The sequence below is a fragment of the Dioscorea cayenensis genome, chromosome 12 (assembly GCF_009730915.1).
Source record: "Dioscorea cayenensis subsp. rotundata cultivar TDr96_F1 chromosome 12, TDr96_F1_v2_PseudoChromosome.rev07_lg8_w22 25.fasta, whole genome shotgun sequence".
Lineage (NCBI taxonomy): Eukaryota > Viridiplantae > Streptophyta > Magnoliopsida > Dioscoreales > Dioscoreaceae > Dioscorea > Dioscorea cayenensis.
This window is the reverse complement of record NC_052482.1, coordinates 2890901-2907536: the sequence shown is the minus strand read 5'-3', so window position 1 is coordinate 2907536 and position 16636 is coordinate 2890901. Positions and strand designations below refer to the sequence as shown.

The 16636-nt window shown below is 33.7% G+C and overlaps 2 protein-coding genes across 2 annotated transcripts; both read left to right on the top strand.

The window, feature by feature from the left end:
* The first annotated feature begins 214 nt into the window (after positions 1-214).
* Positions 215-5183, top strand: LOC120273451 (sodium/hydrogen exchanger 2-like). The gene is made up of 14 exons (XM_039280073.1): positions 215-595; positions 680-798; positions 1388-1485; positions 2333-2389; positions 2522-2568; positions 2648-2842; positions 2943-2989; positions 3151-3217; positions 3346-3446; positions 3583-3684; positions 3887-4025; positions 4107-4169; positions 4248-4331; positions 4440-5183. The coding sequence occupies exons 1-14, from the start codon at positions 428-430 to the stop codon at positions 4758-4760; spliced, it is 1608 nt and encodes a 535-aa protein (XP_039136007.1). The 5' UTR covers positions 215-427; the 3' UTR covers positions 4761-5183.
* A 671-nt stretch (positions 5184-5854) lies between these two features.
* LOC120273806 (pentatricopeptide repeat-containing protein At5g64320, mitochondrial-like) lies at positions 5855-9030 on the top strand. Its single transcript, XM_039280513.1, has 3 exons — positions 5855-5860; positions 5911-7733; positions 8574-9030. The coding sequence occupies exons 1-2, from the start codon at positions 5855-5857 to the stop codon at positions 7672-7674; spliced, it is 1770 nt and encodes a 589-aa protein (XP_039136447.1). The 3' UTR covers positions 7675-7733; positions 8574-9030.
* Positions 9031-16636: the final 7606 nt, after the last annotated feature.

Below are 16636 nucleotides of genomic sequence, written 5' to 3'. Positions count from 1 at the left end.
AAAGCTCGCCACGTGTCCGCGAGAGGTTAATAAAAAAGGAAAAGTGGCGCAAGGCTGCTCGCCCACTCATATCCCCGTCCGAACAGTTGGAAAATAGCGTTAGATCAGCTACGATTCTCTAAACAGCAAATAGAAATTTTAACCAATGAGAGAATGCCACGTCATATCTTCGGCCCTTTTTATTCTCGAAGCTTAGCGCCATTGTTCTAGAGATCGAGAGAGAGAGAGAGAGAGAGAGAGAGAGAGCTTCGTGGAAGCAAAAACCCTCGAAAATTAGGGCGAAAAATTTGATCTTGTGGTTGTGGAAAATTCGGAAAAAGGGGGAGGATTCGAGTGGTGGTGAGGGATCCGGAATTGGCCTCGGAGATTTTGATCGGAGGCCCGTTCCGGCGGGGCTTGGGGTTGAGATTCAAGGAGGAGGAGGTGGATGATGGGGTGGGATTTCGGAGCGATGCTGATGAGAGTGGGGACGTCGGACTATGCATCCGTCGTCTCCATCAATATCTTTGTGGCGTTGCTTTGTGCTTGTATTGTGATTGGGCATCTCCTTGAGGAAAATCGGTGGATGAATGAGTCCATCACTGCGCTTATAATCGTGAGCATTTGCTTGTTTTTTGTTTGATTTTGAGGTTGATTTTGATGGAATTTGAGATTGAAATTGGGTGGTTTTTGGGGCCAGGGGATTTGCTCGGGGGTTGTGATCCTGTTGACGTCGAAGTGGAGGAGCTCGCATATTCTGGTGTTTAGTGAGGATCTCTTCTTTATATATCTTCTCCCTCCGATCATTTTCAATGCAGGGTGAGATTTACTTCATCAGGATCCAATTTCTTTCTGTTTTGTTTTTGTGGATTGATGAATTCCTGTTGTTTGGGATTTCCCTTCTTGCTTTTTGTTTTTGTTCCTTGTCTTTTTGTGTGTGTGTGTGTGTGTGTGTGTGTGTGTGTGTGTGTGTGTTTTGTAGTGTTATAGGGGTTTCTAGATTGGGGTCTTAAAGAAATAGTTTAGATTGGAATTAATAGATTAGATGGTTTCATAATGATTCCGAGGCAGTAAAAACGTAAGCAGGAAAAAGAAAAAAAGAAAGGATTTTTTTAAAATTAATTAATTTTGATTTATAGTCTAGATAACCATTTTTCAATGGTTTGAGGATGTTAAGAGAGAGCTGTACTTTTGGAATGGTGCCTGAGTTAGGAGGGTAGTCCATTTGTCACCAGGAGTGCCCTTTAATGTGTTTTGAATGTCCTTACTGTTGGCTCATGCTGTGTAAGCTTTTGGTCAGTAGACTTTTATGTTGCATTTACTGCTTTCTCTTTTAACATCAAACTTTGATTTTTCCGATAAATTTCATAGGACTCATTTTATATTCGTTTGACAATTTTGTATGCAGGTTCCAAGTAAAAAAGAAACAGTTTTTCCGCAATTTTATGACAATTATGCTATTTGGTGCTGTTGGAACACTGATATCATTTTTCATAATTTCAATTGGTAAGTTATAGTTCAAATCAATCTCAAGAAATAATGTTGCTTTGTCATTGAATCAAGGGTTGTAAATCAATTAGTTATATCAGCTTTCTTGAAATTCAACTGCTTTGAATTTGTTAAATTATTAGTTTTGGTGTCGTCTTCACTTCTTGGTTTCTAGTGAGATTTATGTGTCATTTTGCTCAAGTTTCAAAATGTTTAATATCATCTGTGAAACACAACTATACTTTTTGTTGGATATTGAGCTAAATTGTTGAATGTATTATTTACAGATACTTATGTGTAGTTTTATATTGTTGTACATGAGGAGATATCTCATACATTTTGTGGGCAATGAAATGAAGAAATGGATAACCATTTACTCCTAGAAATGTCCCTATATACATTATTATCCCATTTAGCTTTAAATTGCACTTTACAATGACATACATACGCACATTCTTCAATTGCCTAAAGATATTTCTTGAGTAGAAACTTGATCAGAGCTTAAATTTATCAATTCTATACTACATATCAAATTGGGTATTACAATAAATGCATGCCAACTCATCCACACTCCTGTGAAGAAAAATAATTGTGGTGCAATTTTTGGTAAGCTGAACAAAGCGATAAGCAGCACATGTTACTGGGATAGATCACATTTATAAAGACTTGGCAGCATCTCTTAAATTAGTTAATGAACTATGAGCACGGATGTTAATGGCTATTAGATATTAACAGTTGATCCTGTTTCACCGGCGAGAGCAATGCACATTTAAATTGTGATTGGAGTAATTTGTTTCACTATTGGAGGTCTTTTGTTTTTATTTTACTTGGTATTTATAGTCATGTTTTGCTTTCCTTAATCCAGGTGCCATTGGATTTTTCAAAAAAATGGACATTGGTCTGGATATTAATGATTATCTTGGTATGTTCTCTTTGTTCTTCTCAATATGTGAATTTTGTGTGTGTGTGTGTGTGTGTTTGTGTGAAATAATTTACATCTCACTTAATTGTGCTTTTGGAAACTTATTTCTCTTTAATTTTTCTGTGCTTGCAGCAATTGGGGCAATCTTTTCAGCAACAGATTCTGTTTGCACCCTGCAGGTCAAGAAAATCTTGTTATGTCACTGCCTTACCTTATGCAAACAGTAACAATGCCAACTGAAACAATTTCTTGTGACAGGTTCTCAACCAAGACGAGACACCTTTGCTGTATAGCTTGGTGTTTGGTGAAGGTGTTGTTAATGATGCCACATCCGTTGTACTTTTCAATGCAATTCAGAATTTTGATCTGGGTCACATTGATGTTGTTATCGTGCTCCAGTTTATTGGAAACTTCTTTAAATTATTTGTTACTAGCACCTTGCTTGGAGCAGTTGTAAGTACACTTGTTGTTGATCTTAGTTGTTCATTGTTATTTCGTATATACACACATATGAGTTGGACTAAAAATTTGTGTTGCGGTCTCATCTACACAGGGAGGGTTGCTTAGTGCATACATCATAAAGAAGTTGTATTTTGGCAGGTTTGTGTAGTATAATGCTTTATCTTTTGATATATTCTGTTGCATCATGTAAAATTTAAAAACTGGAGTTGGTTTAAACTTTCTCTGCTTCTTCTGTTGTGCATTTATCATAAATCATTAAAGCCTAGAATAACATGGACTTATCATCTGTTTCCTTGCAGACACTCCACAGATCGAGAAGTTGCCCTTATGATGTTGATGGCTTACCTTACATATATGATAGCAGAGGTGATATTCTAATTTAAGACCATGAATATTTTTTCACAATCACGTGTTTTCTTTTGCAAGAAATATGCAAATCAGTATGAGGCAGAGATTGAAGGTGCCTTTGCTGAAAAAATTGATTTGTTCTGCAGCTGTTGAATTTAAGTGGCATTCTCACAGTATTCTTCTGCGGGATAGTAATGTCTCATTATACCTGGCACAATGTCACAGAGAGTTCCAGAATTACCACGAAGTATGTATGCTGATCAACACAAGCTGCTGTCCTCAATTTACCAATGTTAATTTTCTTGCTTCTTGTTCTTATAGGTAGTAATTTTGAATGTAAGGAAATATGCTTAACTCCAATTTGTTGCTTCTGATAATTACAGGCATGCTTTTGCGACATTATCATTTATTGCTGAGACATTTCTTTTTCTTTATGTTGGGATGGATGCATTGGACATTGAGAAGTGGAAATTTGTCAGCGACAGGTATATATATTTAATCACATTCTGTCACACGCACGCGCTTGTGTGTGTGCGTGCGCGCCCCTGTGTAATTTGCTAAAATCTTAACAACTAGTTCCTACAATATTCTACTTTATTTTTTAAAAATGCTAAATCATGATGTATATATAATTGTATAATCTCTGAGTTTGTTTGCTAGCTAATAAATTGTCTTATTATATCGTAGTCCTGGGACGTCAATTGGAGTCAGCTCAGTTTTGTTAGGCATGGTCTTGGTTGGAAGAGCTGCTTTTGTCTTCCCATTATCTTTTCTATCAAATCTAGCTAAGAAATCTCCAAATGAGAAAATACCCTTTAAGCAGCAGGTTTGTGCTTAAAACTTCTTTTATCTCAATTAACATTCATCCCATCTGTAAGTTTATTATGCACTACAATTTCACGTGCAGATTACAATATGGTGGGCTGGTCTTATGAGAGGTGCAGTATCGATTGCTCTTGCATACAATCAGGCAAGTCTTAAGACTACATAAACATTGATTTGCTTGTTTATTTTTTCTCGGTATAAAATTCTTATCCAATGTATGCAGTTCACAAGATCCGGGCACACCCAAATACGCGCCAATGCTATCATGATCACCAGTACAATAACAGTTGTACTTTTCAGCACACTGGTAAATCTCAACTTAGATTTTATGCACACTTGTTCGCATTCTAAAACTTTGGTTCTCTATGCACACTTGTTCACATTTGAAATCTGTTGATGTTGATTTGATGATTAGGTGTTTGGAACAATAACTAAGCCACTTGTGAGGCTATTATGTGCAAGGCACAGTGGCATTCCTTCAGAACCCACAACCCCAAAATCTTTCCTCTATCCACTCCTTGACAATGGGCAGGGTTCTGAAGTAGAAACAGGAGCCATTTGCATCCCTCGCCCGTCAAGCCTTCGGATGCTTCTTAGGACACCGACTCACACTGTCCACCATTACTGGCGTAAGTTCGATGATGCTTTCATGCGTCCTGTTTTTGGTGGCCGCGGATTTGTTCCATTTGTCCCCGGTTCACCTACCGAAAGAAGTGTTCATGGAGATGAAAACTGAAAACAAAGACATCACATATCTGATCATGCTCAATTTTGTGGCTTTGCAAGGTTCAGCCATGGCTAGTTGCAGTCTTGTATGCTATTTGGTCCGATTTATTTATTTTTCCATTGATCTTGTCCGCTAGACCACGAACCAATGCACAATGCCTGTCACGGAAATGTCGTCTCCTCTTTATTGATTAGTGTATCATGTTATTGTAAAATAGCTGTTGTTTGTGTATCTATTTATGCTCATTGACAAGTTGCTGTATGATTTACAAAACAAGGTTTGTAAGTTGTATCAATAATTTTTCGTGTTACCGAAAATTTGTAATGTGGTTGTAGTGTCCTAGAAAATTGTTGTGTGTTTGTTGTGTAACTTTGTGTGTTTTACAAAACAAGGTCTGTTTGTTGTATCTATAAATTCTTGTGTTACTGAAAATTTGGATTTCGTAATTGTTTTGTGCTTATTGTTTAATTTTGTGTTTCTTGTATGAATTATGTGAATTATTTTCATCATGTTAGTGATTAAACTGGAAATGCCCTAAAAATTCATGCAAGTTTTATTTATTTACAGATTGTTCTACCAAATTTAGCTATTCCAAAGAAGTTTGTTTGTTTTTTTTTTTTTATAGCATATATATATTTTTTGTTATAAAAAAATAAGTAGAAACACAAAATATTAAGCATAAAAGTTAGATATTAAATGAAAATGTACTATATATTAAGTGAAATTTATGTGATTACATAAAAACACTCAATATTAAACGGAAACTATATATTTTAAACGGAAATTATATATTTTATAAATGGGAAGAATATGTTGTAAAATAGAATAGCTGTATGAACTAAAGATCTGTTTGGGATGTTTTGAAACTTCTAGAGACATATAATTCATTTTTCCTTGCTTAAATTCATTGTTTAAAAAGAAATTATTTAGATTTTTGTTATGGAATACAAACAGGGAGTTTTGTGTATTATATATTAAAAAAAATCCAGGGATCTTTTTTGTCAAATCAAAAGTATCCGGGGGCTTCTCCACAATTTCCATTTTCCAGTAATTCTGCATTCCGGGTTTCGGGTGTGGCATTCGAATCCGTTAATGGTTGTCGGATGCGGGTACACACCCGTTTAGAGCTTCTCCTACTTGTTAATCTCTAGGGTTTAAGGATCGCAAAACCCATGGATGGTGGCTTGAAGCTCGCCGCCGTCTCCGACTCCGACGACGCCATTGGAGCTCTCCGAGGTACTCTTCCATCATCCCTTCCTCCCCTCCGTTGGCGCCTGCCACCAGGGCCACCTCCAAGGCCCTCCATCTCCTCATCCATGGCGTCTCTCCCAAGCCCCGAGGCCTTGCAACCCGACCTCTGGCCTCCATTCCCATTCCCTCTCCAATCGACAAGGATTATCCAGCTGAGTTCCCGGAAAAGACATCAGCCGGAGATCTCTACCTCAATTTCAAACTTGCGCGCGGTTCTGATCCGCCGATCGGCGCTAGCCCTTCCCGCCGTCATCCCATTGCGTACAACCAGCTGATGAAGGCTTTTGGGCGTGCCGGCGAGGTCGATCAGGTTTTGAGGCTGCTCCGGGAGATGAAAGACTCCGGCTTGACTCCAAATGTCTTCTGCTACAACACTGCTATCAATTCCTTAGTGTTTGCGGATCGTCGCGTTGAAGCTGAAGAGTTGTTTGAGGAAATGAAGTCATCTGGGGTTCGTCCCAATGTCTCCTCTTATAACATTTTGGTAAAGATGCATTCTTGCTATTCGTTTCAATTTGATAAGGCTTGTAGTGTCATTGATGATATGGTGATAAATCGTTTAAGGCCGGATTCAATGACATACTCAACGTTGATCACCGGGCTGTGCAGAGTTGGAAGAATTGATGAGGCTTTGGATTTTTTGGCTACCATGTGGGAAGAGAACTGCCCACCTAGTGTTCAAACTTTTACTGCAATTGTTCACGGTTTTTGCTTACAGGGTAATTTAGATAACGCAAGGGGGTTTATGGAGTTTATGGATAGTAAACAATGCCCTCCGAATGTTGTGACTTATAATGTATTTGTTGAAGCTCTTTGCAAAGTTGGACGCTTTGATCAGGTGGAGAAGGTTTTAGAAGAGAGCAAACTGAAGGGCTGGAAGCCGAATGTGGTCACTTATAATACATATATGAATGGTCTTTGTAAGTGGGGAAAGGCCAGAGATGCATTTGGGCTATTGAATGTTATGCTTGAGAATGGGTTGTACCCTACTGTTGTCACATTAAATATCCTTCTTGAGTGTCTCTGTCGAGAATCAAATTTTTTGGTGGTGAAGTATTTACTGGAAAGGAGCTATGAATTGAAATGGGATATTGGTGTTGTTGGATATAACACGGTCATGAGCTGCTTGTCAGATGCTGGAAGGTGGTGGGATGTTCTTAAGCTTTTTATTGATATGGTGAAGAAGGGTATTAACCCCAATACGAGGACATTCAATATTTTTATTCACTGCCTTTGCGAAGCTGGGAATTTTTGCCTTGCAAAGCATCTCTTTTACAAGGGAGGGTTTGTTGCAGATGTTGTTACTTACAATACATTAATTCATTGGTTTTACTTGGAAAAGAACAAAAAAGAAATTCAGGCATTGGAATCGAAAATGGTACTGGAGGGTATTTCCCCTAATATTATCACGTATACTATTCTGATCAATGGCCTTTGTAGAGAAAGAAAGTTTTCCGAGGCGACGAATTTGTTTCTTGGATCTTTTGAGATAACAGACTGTAAAGTTGGGGACTTATTTGATCTGCTTGAAGTAATGTCCAGGCAAGGTTTTACTTTTGATGCATTTATATTCAATGGGATAATCAGGGCATTTTGCAGGGGGGGAAGTTATCAGAGTGGTGACTTGCCTAAATTATGTCTTATTATTGACAAGATTCTCACATTCCGATGAACTTCCCTTGCCACTGCACCGGATGTGTTTCTTGCTCAGGAATTATAAACCACAGAAAGGTTAGTTTCTTGTTTGTTTTCCTTTAAATATGAGCAATTTTTCAGACTTTGACCTGGTCCAACTAACCTGATATTCCCTTCCTATTAATTGTGCCAAATCTTTGAAACCTAATGTGAAACTCATATTTGTTTGAATATTGTGCAAAAATTGAAGAGACATCTAAATGGATTCATGATGCTATTCTGACTCATAAACCTTTTTGTTCATTATTAATCTAAGTGCTACTGAACTCTCTGGTTTTTTATATTGATGTTCTTGGTCTGATCCATGATCCATCTTTAATTTTTTTTTCATAATTTTAAATATGTGGAACATAGCCTTTTCCCCATTACGCTTTTGCTGTTATATTTCTATCAATTCTATCTTTGCCAGAAATTAGATAATTAGTTCTGCAATTGATTCAGTTTGCGCCCTGCAGATCAAGGAAAACTCATTGTCCTCCTTGTTTATATTGTGCTAATGATATTCTTTTACCAAAAGGGAAAACATTATGCATATAATAACCTTTTTTTCGGAAATCATTTACTATTTGAACATGTTCTCAATGAAGATGTGATAGCTCCACTCTTAATCTCAGTCCCTGGGTACTTTTCAAAGCAATTTAGAATTAGATAGTGCTCATATTGACGAGCTGAAGTTGGAAACTTCGTTTAGTATTTCTCAGTGTCTCACCATCACCTTGCCCAGGGCACTTCTGACTTTCTTGTTCTCATAAATTACTGCTTTAACTCTTATCTATTTTTATGATCATTTATCGAATCTGAGAATAAATTTTATTCATATCCCGCTTATTATATATATTATGACCTGTAAACTGTTTCTTTGCGGATATTCCACAGATGAAGAAGCTGTGCTTTGTCATCTTGATGGTCTTCCTTGTGTTGTGGATGGAGTTTCTACTCTCAAGACTGGGACTATATTTTCACATCATGTTCTTTCATTAGTGATGATACATAAACAAAATCATTTTTGTGTACTTAATTCTTTCTCTGTTCACAAAATTGCAGAGGAGAAAAATTCCGGAGGCTTAAATATATCCGGCCGGCCGAGATTACTTAAAAAAATTCCGAAAGTGCTTGCTTCTTTTTTTTTTCCTCATGAGAAAAAGAAGTCTTATGTGTATTGGATCCGCTTAGGATCAACATATATGGGAGGAAGCCATCTTTCTTACTTGATAATATATGTGCTATCTTACTTGCTTAATAATGTACTTACTATTAATATTTTCAAAATTTTTATGTGGTCATTTGACCCCATAATCTCTAATGTGGCTCCGGCCCTGAATGATCTGAGGGTGATGTTGGTGTTTGATCTTGAGAAGTATGGGTTTAGTCAAGCTTGGGGGAAATTTTCTTTTGTCGTAACTTAAAAATTGATACTTCTTATTTTTCTATTTTTTTATTTTTACTTGTCAGAATTTGAGTTTTTTTTTTTTTTATGTTTTTCTCTTCTTCAAAGCTCTTGGACCACAAATTGATGGGTATGTCAATTTAGAATTAAATTCAATTCCTCCTTGTTATGATGAAGGCTATCCTGATGAAGCACGGCATCAAGGAGTCGGTGTTTGTTTTTTTAGTGTGTAAAATAGGTTTGTAACTACTCTTCTGAGTGAAGCTTCCGCCCTAATCGTTATTTCACCCCGGATGACCCGGCATCCAGAGTAAGTTGAACGGCATCCCCAACATCCACGTCTTCGTCCCCGAGGCGCTGGCGCTAGTGGATTCAGTCTCATCCTTTGTATCCCTCTCATAACCAAAATGCAATAAAGAAGTCTTTCTTTTGTCTATACATCTCTCTCTTATCCATGCTTCTTGTACCTTTAGTACTCTTCTGAGTGAAACTTCCGCCCTAACCGTTACTTCACCCCGGATGACCCCGGCATCCAGAGTAAGTTGAACGGCATCCCCAACATCCACGTCTTCGTCCCCGAGGCGTTGGCGCTAGTGGATCTAGTGGTATCAGAGCTACAGTAACTTTCCTCGACGAAAATCTCAAGGTAATGTTTACCATGCAGGGGTAAAACCCTTAACGGGATCCCCAACATGTAGATAGTAAGTTTTATCTTTGTGGTATGACTTTTATTTGATCCATAAACCATTATTTAAAAATCTAAAAAATAAGTTTTGTATAGATCTTTTGAAAAATATTTTGAGTTTAAAAATAAATCTTTTATGTGAAAAGAGTTAATCTAACTAATATGAGGAGTAAGACAAACTGGAGAACACCAAAAAGTACCCGTCTGAAGGACAGGAGGTCCATTTAGGGGAAAAAGATTGTGGTGGTAAGTCTGAACTCTAAAAGTTGGACAGGATGAACTCTCATATACTAAAAGATAATCATTTGAATTGCTAAAAATTACTCTTCTAAGTAATTATGCAAAGTGGAACACTCAGGCTTTGGAAACTGGAGACTCTACAAGGGTGGCCTAGTACCGCAGACAGGGAAAGGTTAGTACACTCTAAGACGGTAAAGTTGAACGAGCCGACAGAGAATGTCCATAGTGAAAAGAAGTTTAATTTTTTCAAAAACCCATAAAAATTAAAAAAACCAACAAAAACCAAAAACAAGTTTTTACTTTCAATAATTATGGATCAAATAGAGTTATTTACCAAGTTTAACTTCTATCGTATTACATGTTGTGGATCTTGTTGTTGCATAAGAATTTTCTCTTGTTTATTTCAAGTTATTGCAAAGTAGTAGTAATTTTATTTTACTGCAAAGTAGAAGTAGATTATATTTTTTGCAAATCTTATTTCAGTTTTATAAATATCATAAAAACAAAATATATTTTTACTACAACAAAATATCAAATTAACAACAAAATATTAAGTCAACAATATCAACAAAAATATCAAAAAGAAAAAAATCATAAATCATAAAATCAAACTAATTAATCAAAAATTAAAACATCACTGAACCAAATTCTAAAAGAAACAATAGAGAAAATAATTATAATACAAGTCATATGGATTACAATAATAATATTTATCCTGATAAACATCATGATATTATTAAGAAATCTTAATATCTTAAAATGAAAAATAAAACAAAAAATATTCATCAAGAGATAAAAATAATAATTAAAGTATTAACGGTATTAAAAATGACAATACAAATCATAGGAGAAATAATAGAAGATCTAATATTTACAGAAACATAAAAAATAAAAATGGATGCAAAAATGGATTTAATTATTAAAAAATTAAACAAACTAGAAACACTGTTATTAAAATTAGAAACTATCTTATCCAATCTAGATTATGTAAAAAATAGCATAAAAGAAAAAGAAAACCATAAAATTGAAATAGATAACCTATGCAATCAAGTAAAAAATATTCAATTAGGAACAAATCAAAAAATAAGAAAACCAATAACACCATTTAAAATCTGGACTAAAGAAGAATTATTAAAACCACCAGAATATCGGTTAAAATTCCCAAGAAATGAAACATCTACTTGAGACAACAAAATATTATAAAATTGAATTAATAAAGATAAGATATTATCCTTTAGAGGAATTAAATCAATATAACTTAAAAAATAAAATCAAAAATCAAAAATATATATGGCTTAATGAAGTAGAAGAATATTTAACAGAAAAACTAAGAAATATAGAAAATGGATCAGAAGAAGAAAAAGAACAATTAAAAAATTGGAAAATAAACTTAACGCAAAAATCTGATAAAATAAAAACAAAATATGTCTAGAGAAAATCAATAAAATTCAGGAGAAAAAACTATAGTAAAAAGTATAGATAATATTAGAAGATTTTCAATCTTAAATCATTTAAAATATACTAATCATATTAATAAACACCATAAAACAAAATAAGTAACATATACAATTGAAGAACAACAAAATAAAGCAAGAGATAAGAATATAAAACTAATCCCTGGAGAAGAATTATATAAATTTGGAATATTTGAAACAAAAACAAAAATATATGAACATTATGATGAAATAGAAATATGCTGTACAAATGATGATAAACAAATTATATTAGATTTAATAACAGAAAAATCATATAACAAACTTGCATCATCAGGTTATATATTAATCCATTTAGGTCTCTTAATGTTAGGAGTAATAAGATGACATAGAAAAGGATTAGGAACAAGAATTTTAGTAAGCTTAGTAGATATAAGACAAATTAAAAATATGACAAAAGTTACTATAGAATCCATGGAAGTATATATGAATATAGACCATCCAGAAATCATATATATGACCCTAGACTTTTTAATCCCACTAGAAATATTTTATAAATATATAAAATTAATAATAAATTCAAAAGGATACGCTATGATTTCAAATGCAGCAAATTTAATAATAACAAAAACATTCACAGGACAACTGACAAACAGTTGTAGAATCAACTATATTTTAACACCTAAAAAAGCAAAATCATTTTTAGAAAATTAAGGACTAAAAGGAATAGAAAAAAAATTTTATCAATCAGAAATGTTAGAAGGAAGTGAATGGAACATCCAACCCATAGATATCCCAACAACATCAAGTAGACCAAGTAATGCAGAATTTTATGAAAATATTGATGGAAGTACAAGTGTAAGAATGATAAACAAAGGCATAAAAATAGAAGAACTTCAAGAATAAAATGGATTTAATATATATAACATATCTAGAATTAATTGAAGAACAATTAAAACCATTAAGAAAATATCTAAGAAGTATAAATATATTTGTAACAGACCAAATAAAACAATGAAAGAATTTTATAAAATAAGCTCAGAAATATTAATAGAAACAACAACAATAAAATATGATAATCAAGGAAATTGGATATGGAATACAAAATATATACCAAGAAGAGAATTATACCCATTAGAACATCAACAAAGAAAAATCAGACTAGAAAAATGGAAAAAATCCCTTGAAGAACAATTTAAATCTATTGAAAGTTGTTATACATGAAAGGATTAATAGATTCAGCAGATTTAAACTTAATAGATGGTTTAATAAGTAACTCAATTAAATATACAATAAAAAAAAATAGAAGTCTAAAAGAAGAATTAAAAGCAAAACAATGAATGTGGTTAAAAGGAGTTAAAAGATATATAACTCTAAGAGATCAAATTAATTATCAAGCAGAATCATTAATAAAAGTAAAATTTAAATCAAAAGATAAAGATGAAAATGGTAAATCCATATAGAAACCAACAAAAATAAAATATAAAGATTTTCATCAAGATGAATATCTAACCGATCAAAATAGACTATGGAATTACAGGTCAAAATTAAGAAATGAATATGATTCCATAAATATTTGTTATGATTAAAAAATAAAATGAATAAACAAACTTATAATCTAGATATAAATCCAAAATATCTATTAGAACAATACAATCAAATTGAAAACTTTGAAAAATGTGAACATAAATTTGAACCATTTAAGATAAATTATAAAACAAAATGTGATAAATGCTATAAATTCCACATAACAAAACATAGAGTAACATGCATTAAATGTGAATTATTATTATGTAGAAAATGTGCATTAGATTTATGTAATTTTACTTTTGAAGAACCAAAAATAGAAAAACCAAATAATAAATTTAGACAAGATAAAGAAATAATTGACCAGTTATTAAAAAGAATTAAAACTCTTGAAGAAGAAATAGAAAATTTAAAAGAAAAACTAAAAAATAAGAAAGAACAAAATAAAGGAAAAAGTATAATTATTCATGAACAAGAGGAAGAAAATATTTTAGATGACTAAGAAAAGAAAAATAGATGAAGAAAATACTATAGAATTAGAACAAATGATTAAAGAACTAAAAGAATTTAAAGATAAGATAATATTAAAATATCACATAACTCATTCTATGAGTAAAATTGTAGATGTATTGCAAAATACCATAGATTTAATTACAAAAAGAAAAAGAAGACTTAATGGAGAAAATAATGAAATAAGAGAAAAGAAATTAACAATGTCTCAAAAAATTACAAAAATGGAAAAAAAAATAAAAGAAATACAAGAAAATATAAAACAAGTGGAAATAAAAAACTTTTTAAAACAACAAGAAACCATAAACTTTTCGTGTTTACAACAAGAGTTTAATCTCTGTTCATCTCCCTCTTTGAATCTAGGTATAGAAGTCCCACAACAAACTGAATCTCCATTATTCTTATCCCTTTGGGAAACATGTAACCAAAACATATAATTAGAATATTACCCCATAGTTTGTCCATTCGCATTAGGGAAAACTGTGACTGCAAAGCCAGCAGGTTCATATGCGTTTTCTTTAATTGTGGGAACTATATAACCAAGTCCCAAAAAAGAAATATAACAGACAAAGGTTTGTTCATCTGAATAATAAGAGCTGTGGCTACAAAACCAGTAGGTCCGTACGCGTCTCTTGTTATGGTGAAAACCTGGTTATCTTTATACCCCAACACATGTAAAAGCATGAAAATTTATTTAACTAACAAGCTTATTTTTTGCAGAAATGGCAGGAAAAAATATCTATAACCACTTATCCTCTTTTGAACCCCAGTTAAATCTCCCAATATTCCCACCAAACTCCACTCTAAAGTTCAGAACAAAAGCCAATCTGAATCCGTCACAACAAGTTATTCTTGACAACCTTTGGGCCAATAAACATGACCCAAAAACCCTCATTTCTCTATTCCACTCTTTAGCAAAATTCTTTCATCAAACAAATGAGAAAATCCAAAATCCACCACATTTACCTTTACCTGAAACACCAAGTGTAAGATTCTCTTTGAAACCCCAAACACTAGACTACATGGTAGAACAAGAAAAGAAAATCAAGGCATTGGAAGTTGAAATCTCCAATAAGAATGAAGAAGTTATTCTGATCAAAGCTCAACTTCAACAAATTACAAAAGAAGCTGAAGAAATAAAGAATATTATGATTGAAGAAAGAAAACAAATAACAAAGAGATTTGAACTATTCCCAGAACCGATAGAAGAAATAAAACAACTCATTTTAAAAAAAGTGATGGCAACTCAATATGACTAGTTCATCTCTGAACAAGAAGTACTGAGGCAACTTGCAAAAAAAGAAATTCTCCCAGCAGGATTTGCAATAGCAGGAAATGTACTCAGGGAGCTAGCCCATAAGGATTCTGGATGCCAATGTGAAGAAGGATTCACTGCAGTCAAATGTTCCTTAGATATGTCCCAATGGCATGACTAATAAATTAATGGTGTTCAGATCAAAGCCATCAATCTCTTCAAACACGGATACCTATCCAGAGTAATGCCGACAAATCCAGAGAAGGCAAACTTCCTAAATGACTATTGGCAGCTTATACATCTTCTACACAAATTCTTCAAAGCTCTTGGACCACAAATTGATGGGTATGTCAATTTAGAATTAAATTCAATTCCTCCTTGCTATGATGAAGGCTATCCTGATGAAGCACGTCATCATATCAAGATCACTCTCCTTCGCCATCATAAACCTGAACAAGAAAGAATAACTCCTATTCGACTAGAAGATATGATTATTCCAGGAGACATTAAGAAACAAATGAAGCTATGGCGAGCATGTGTAATTTCAACTGATTGGAAGATAACTTGCCCTACAATTGCTGATAATCAAAGATGTCAAATGGTGCTGGAAACTAAAATTATGAAGGTATATGTTGACCAGTACATGTTCCCCATGTTCTGTTCTTTTCCGAATCTCATTTCACAAATGTCAGCTACAGAACTACACATGAAGCAAGTTTGCTCATGGGCAAGAGAATACCGTTTTAGGGATTATTCAAGACTAAGCATTCCAGCAGATATACTAATGTTACCAAGTCCAGCTGACTCTCCAGAAGGTTTAGAAGACATTGCTGAAGAAAACTTAGCCAACATGATGGAAGGCTAGGAAATCTCTACTGATTCAGATCTAAGTTTCCTACATCTTCAAGCAATGTTGTTCATTTTTATTATGTAAAGGGGTCTGTGTTTGTTTTTTTAGTGTGTAAAATAGTTTGTAACTGTAGCAATAGTAGTTTTACTGTTGAAAAACATGCTTGTAATAAGTGGGTTTGGTAAGTGTCTTGTTAGGAATAGGTAAGTTTGGTATGTGTCATGTCTTCTACATGGAGGTTTGGTATATGTCTTGTCATGAATAGCATGACTTAAGTGTTAAGTCTTGGAGCCTATATAAGGCCCCTTGGTTTGTAAGGAGAGGGCATCCTTGGATCTTTGTATCCTTGTATCCTTGTATCCTCACACATACTCACCCTCATCCATCTAAGTCTCATCCTTTGTATCCCTCTCATAACCAAATGCAATAAAGAAGTCCTTCTTTTGTCTATACATCTCTCTCTTTTATCCATGCTTCTTGAGCCCTTAGTACTCTTCTGAGTGAAGCTTCCGCCCTAACCGTTACTTCACCCCGGATGACCCCGACATCCAAAGTAAGTTGAACGGCATCCCCAACATCCATGTTTTCATCCCTGAGGCACTGGCGCTAGTGGATCTAGTGTTTGTTTTTATTATGTAAAGGAGTCGGTGTTTGTTTTTTTTGTATGTAAAATAGATTTGTAACTGTAGCAATAGTAGTTTTACTGTTGAATGACATGCTTGTAATAAGTGGGTTTGGTAAGTGTCTTGTTAGGAATAAGTCTGGTGGTTTATGTGTTTTAAATTTTTTAACATGATTTGGTTTAGGTCTTTCTTTTTTAAAGTATTGACTTCTTTTTAATCCTTTTTGTTTTTTCCATTCATTATTTAGGGCTGGTACATATATTTTACTACAATAACTATAATTTGAGATTTGTCTGTTTGCTTCGGCTTATTTAAAAATTTTGTGCAATATTAAATATTATCTTTTTATATTTAATGTAATTCTATAATTTCAAAATAATTATATTTAATTATGCAATTTTTAAAATATATTTTAAATATGGATAATAT

Bases quoted from the DNA above. Each gene is read 5' to 3' on its own strand.
- LOC120273451 (XM_039280073.1), top strand. From the start codon at position 428: ATGATGGGGTGGGATTTCGGAGCGATGCTGATGAGAGTGGGGACGTCG. The intron at 596-679 runs GTGAGCATTTGC...TTTTGGGGCCAG, and splicing joins CCATCACTGCGCTTATAATC to GGGATTTGCTCGGGGGTTGT. The intron at 1,486-2,332 runs GTAAGTTATAGT...TCCTTAATCCAG, and splicing joins ATTTTTCATAATTTCAATTG to GTGCCATTGGATTTTTCAAA.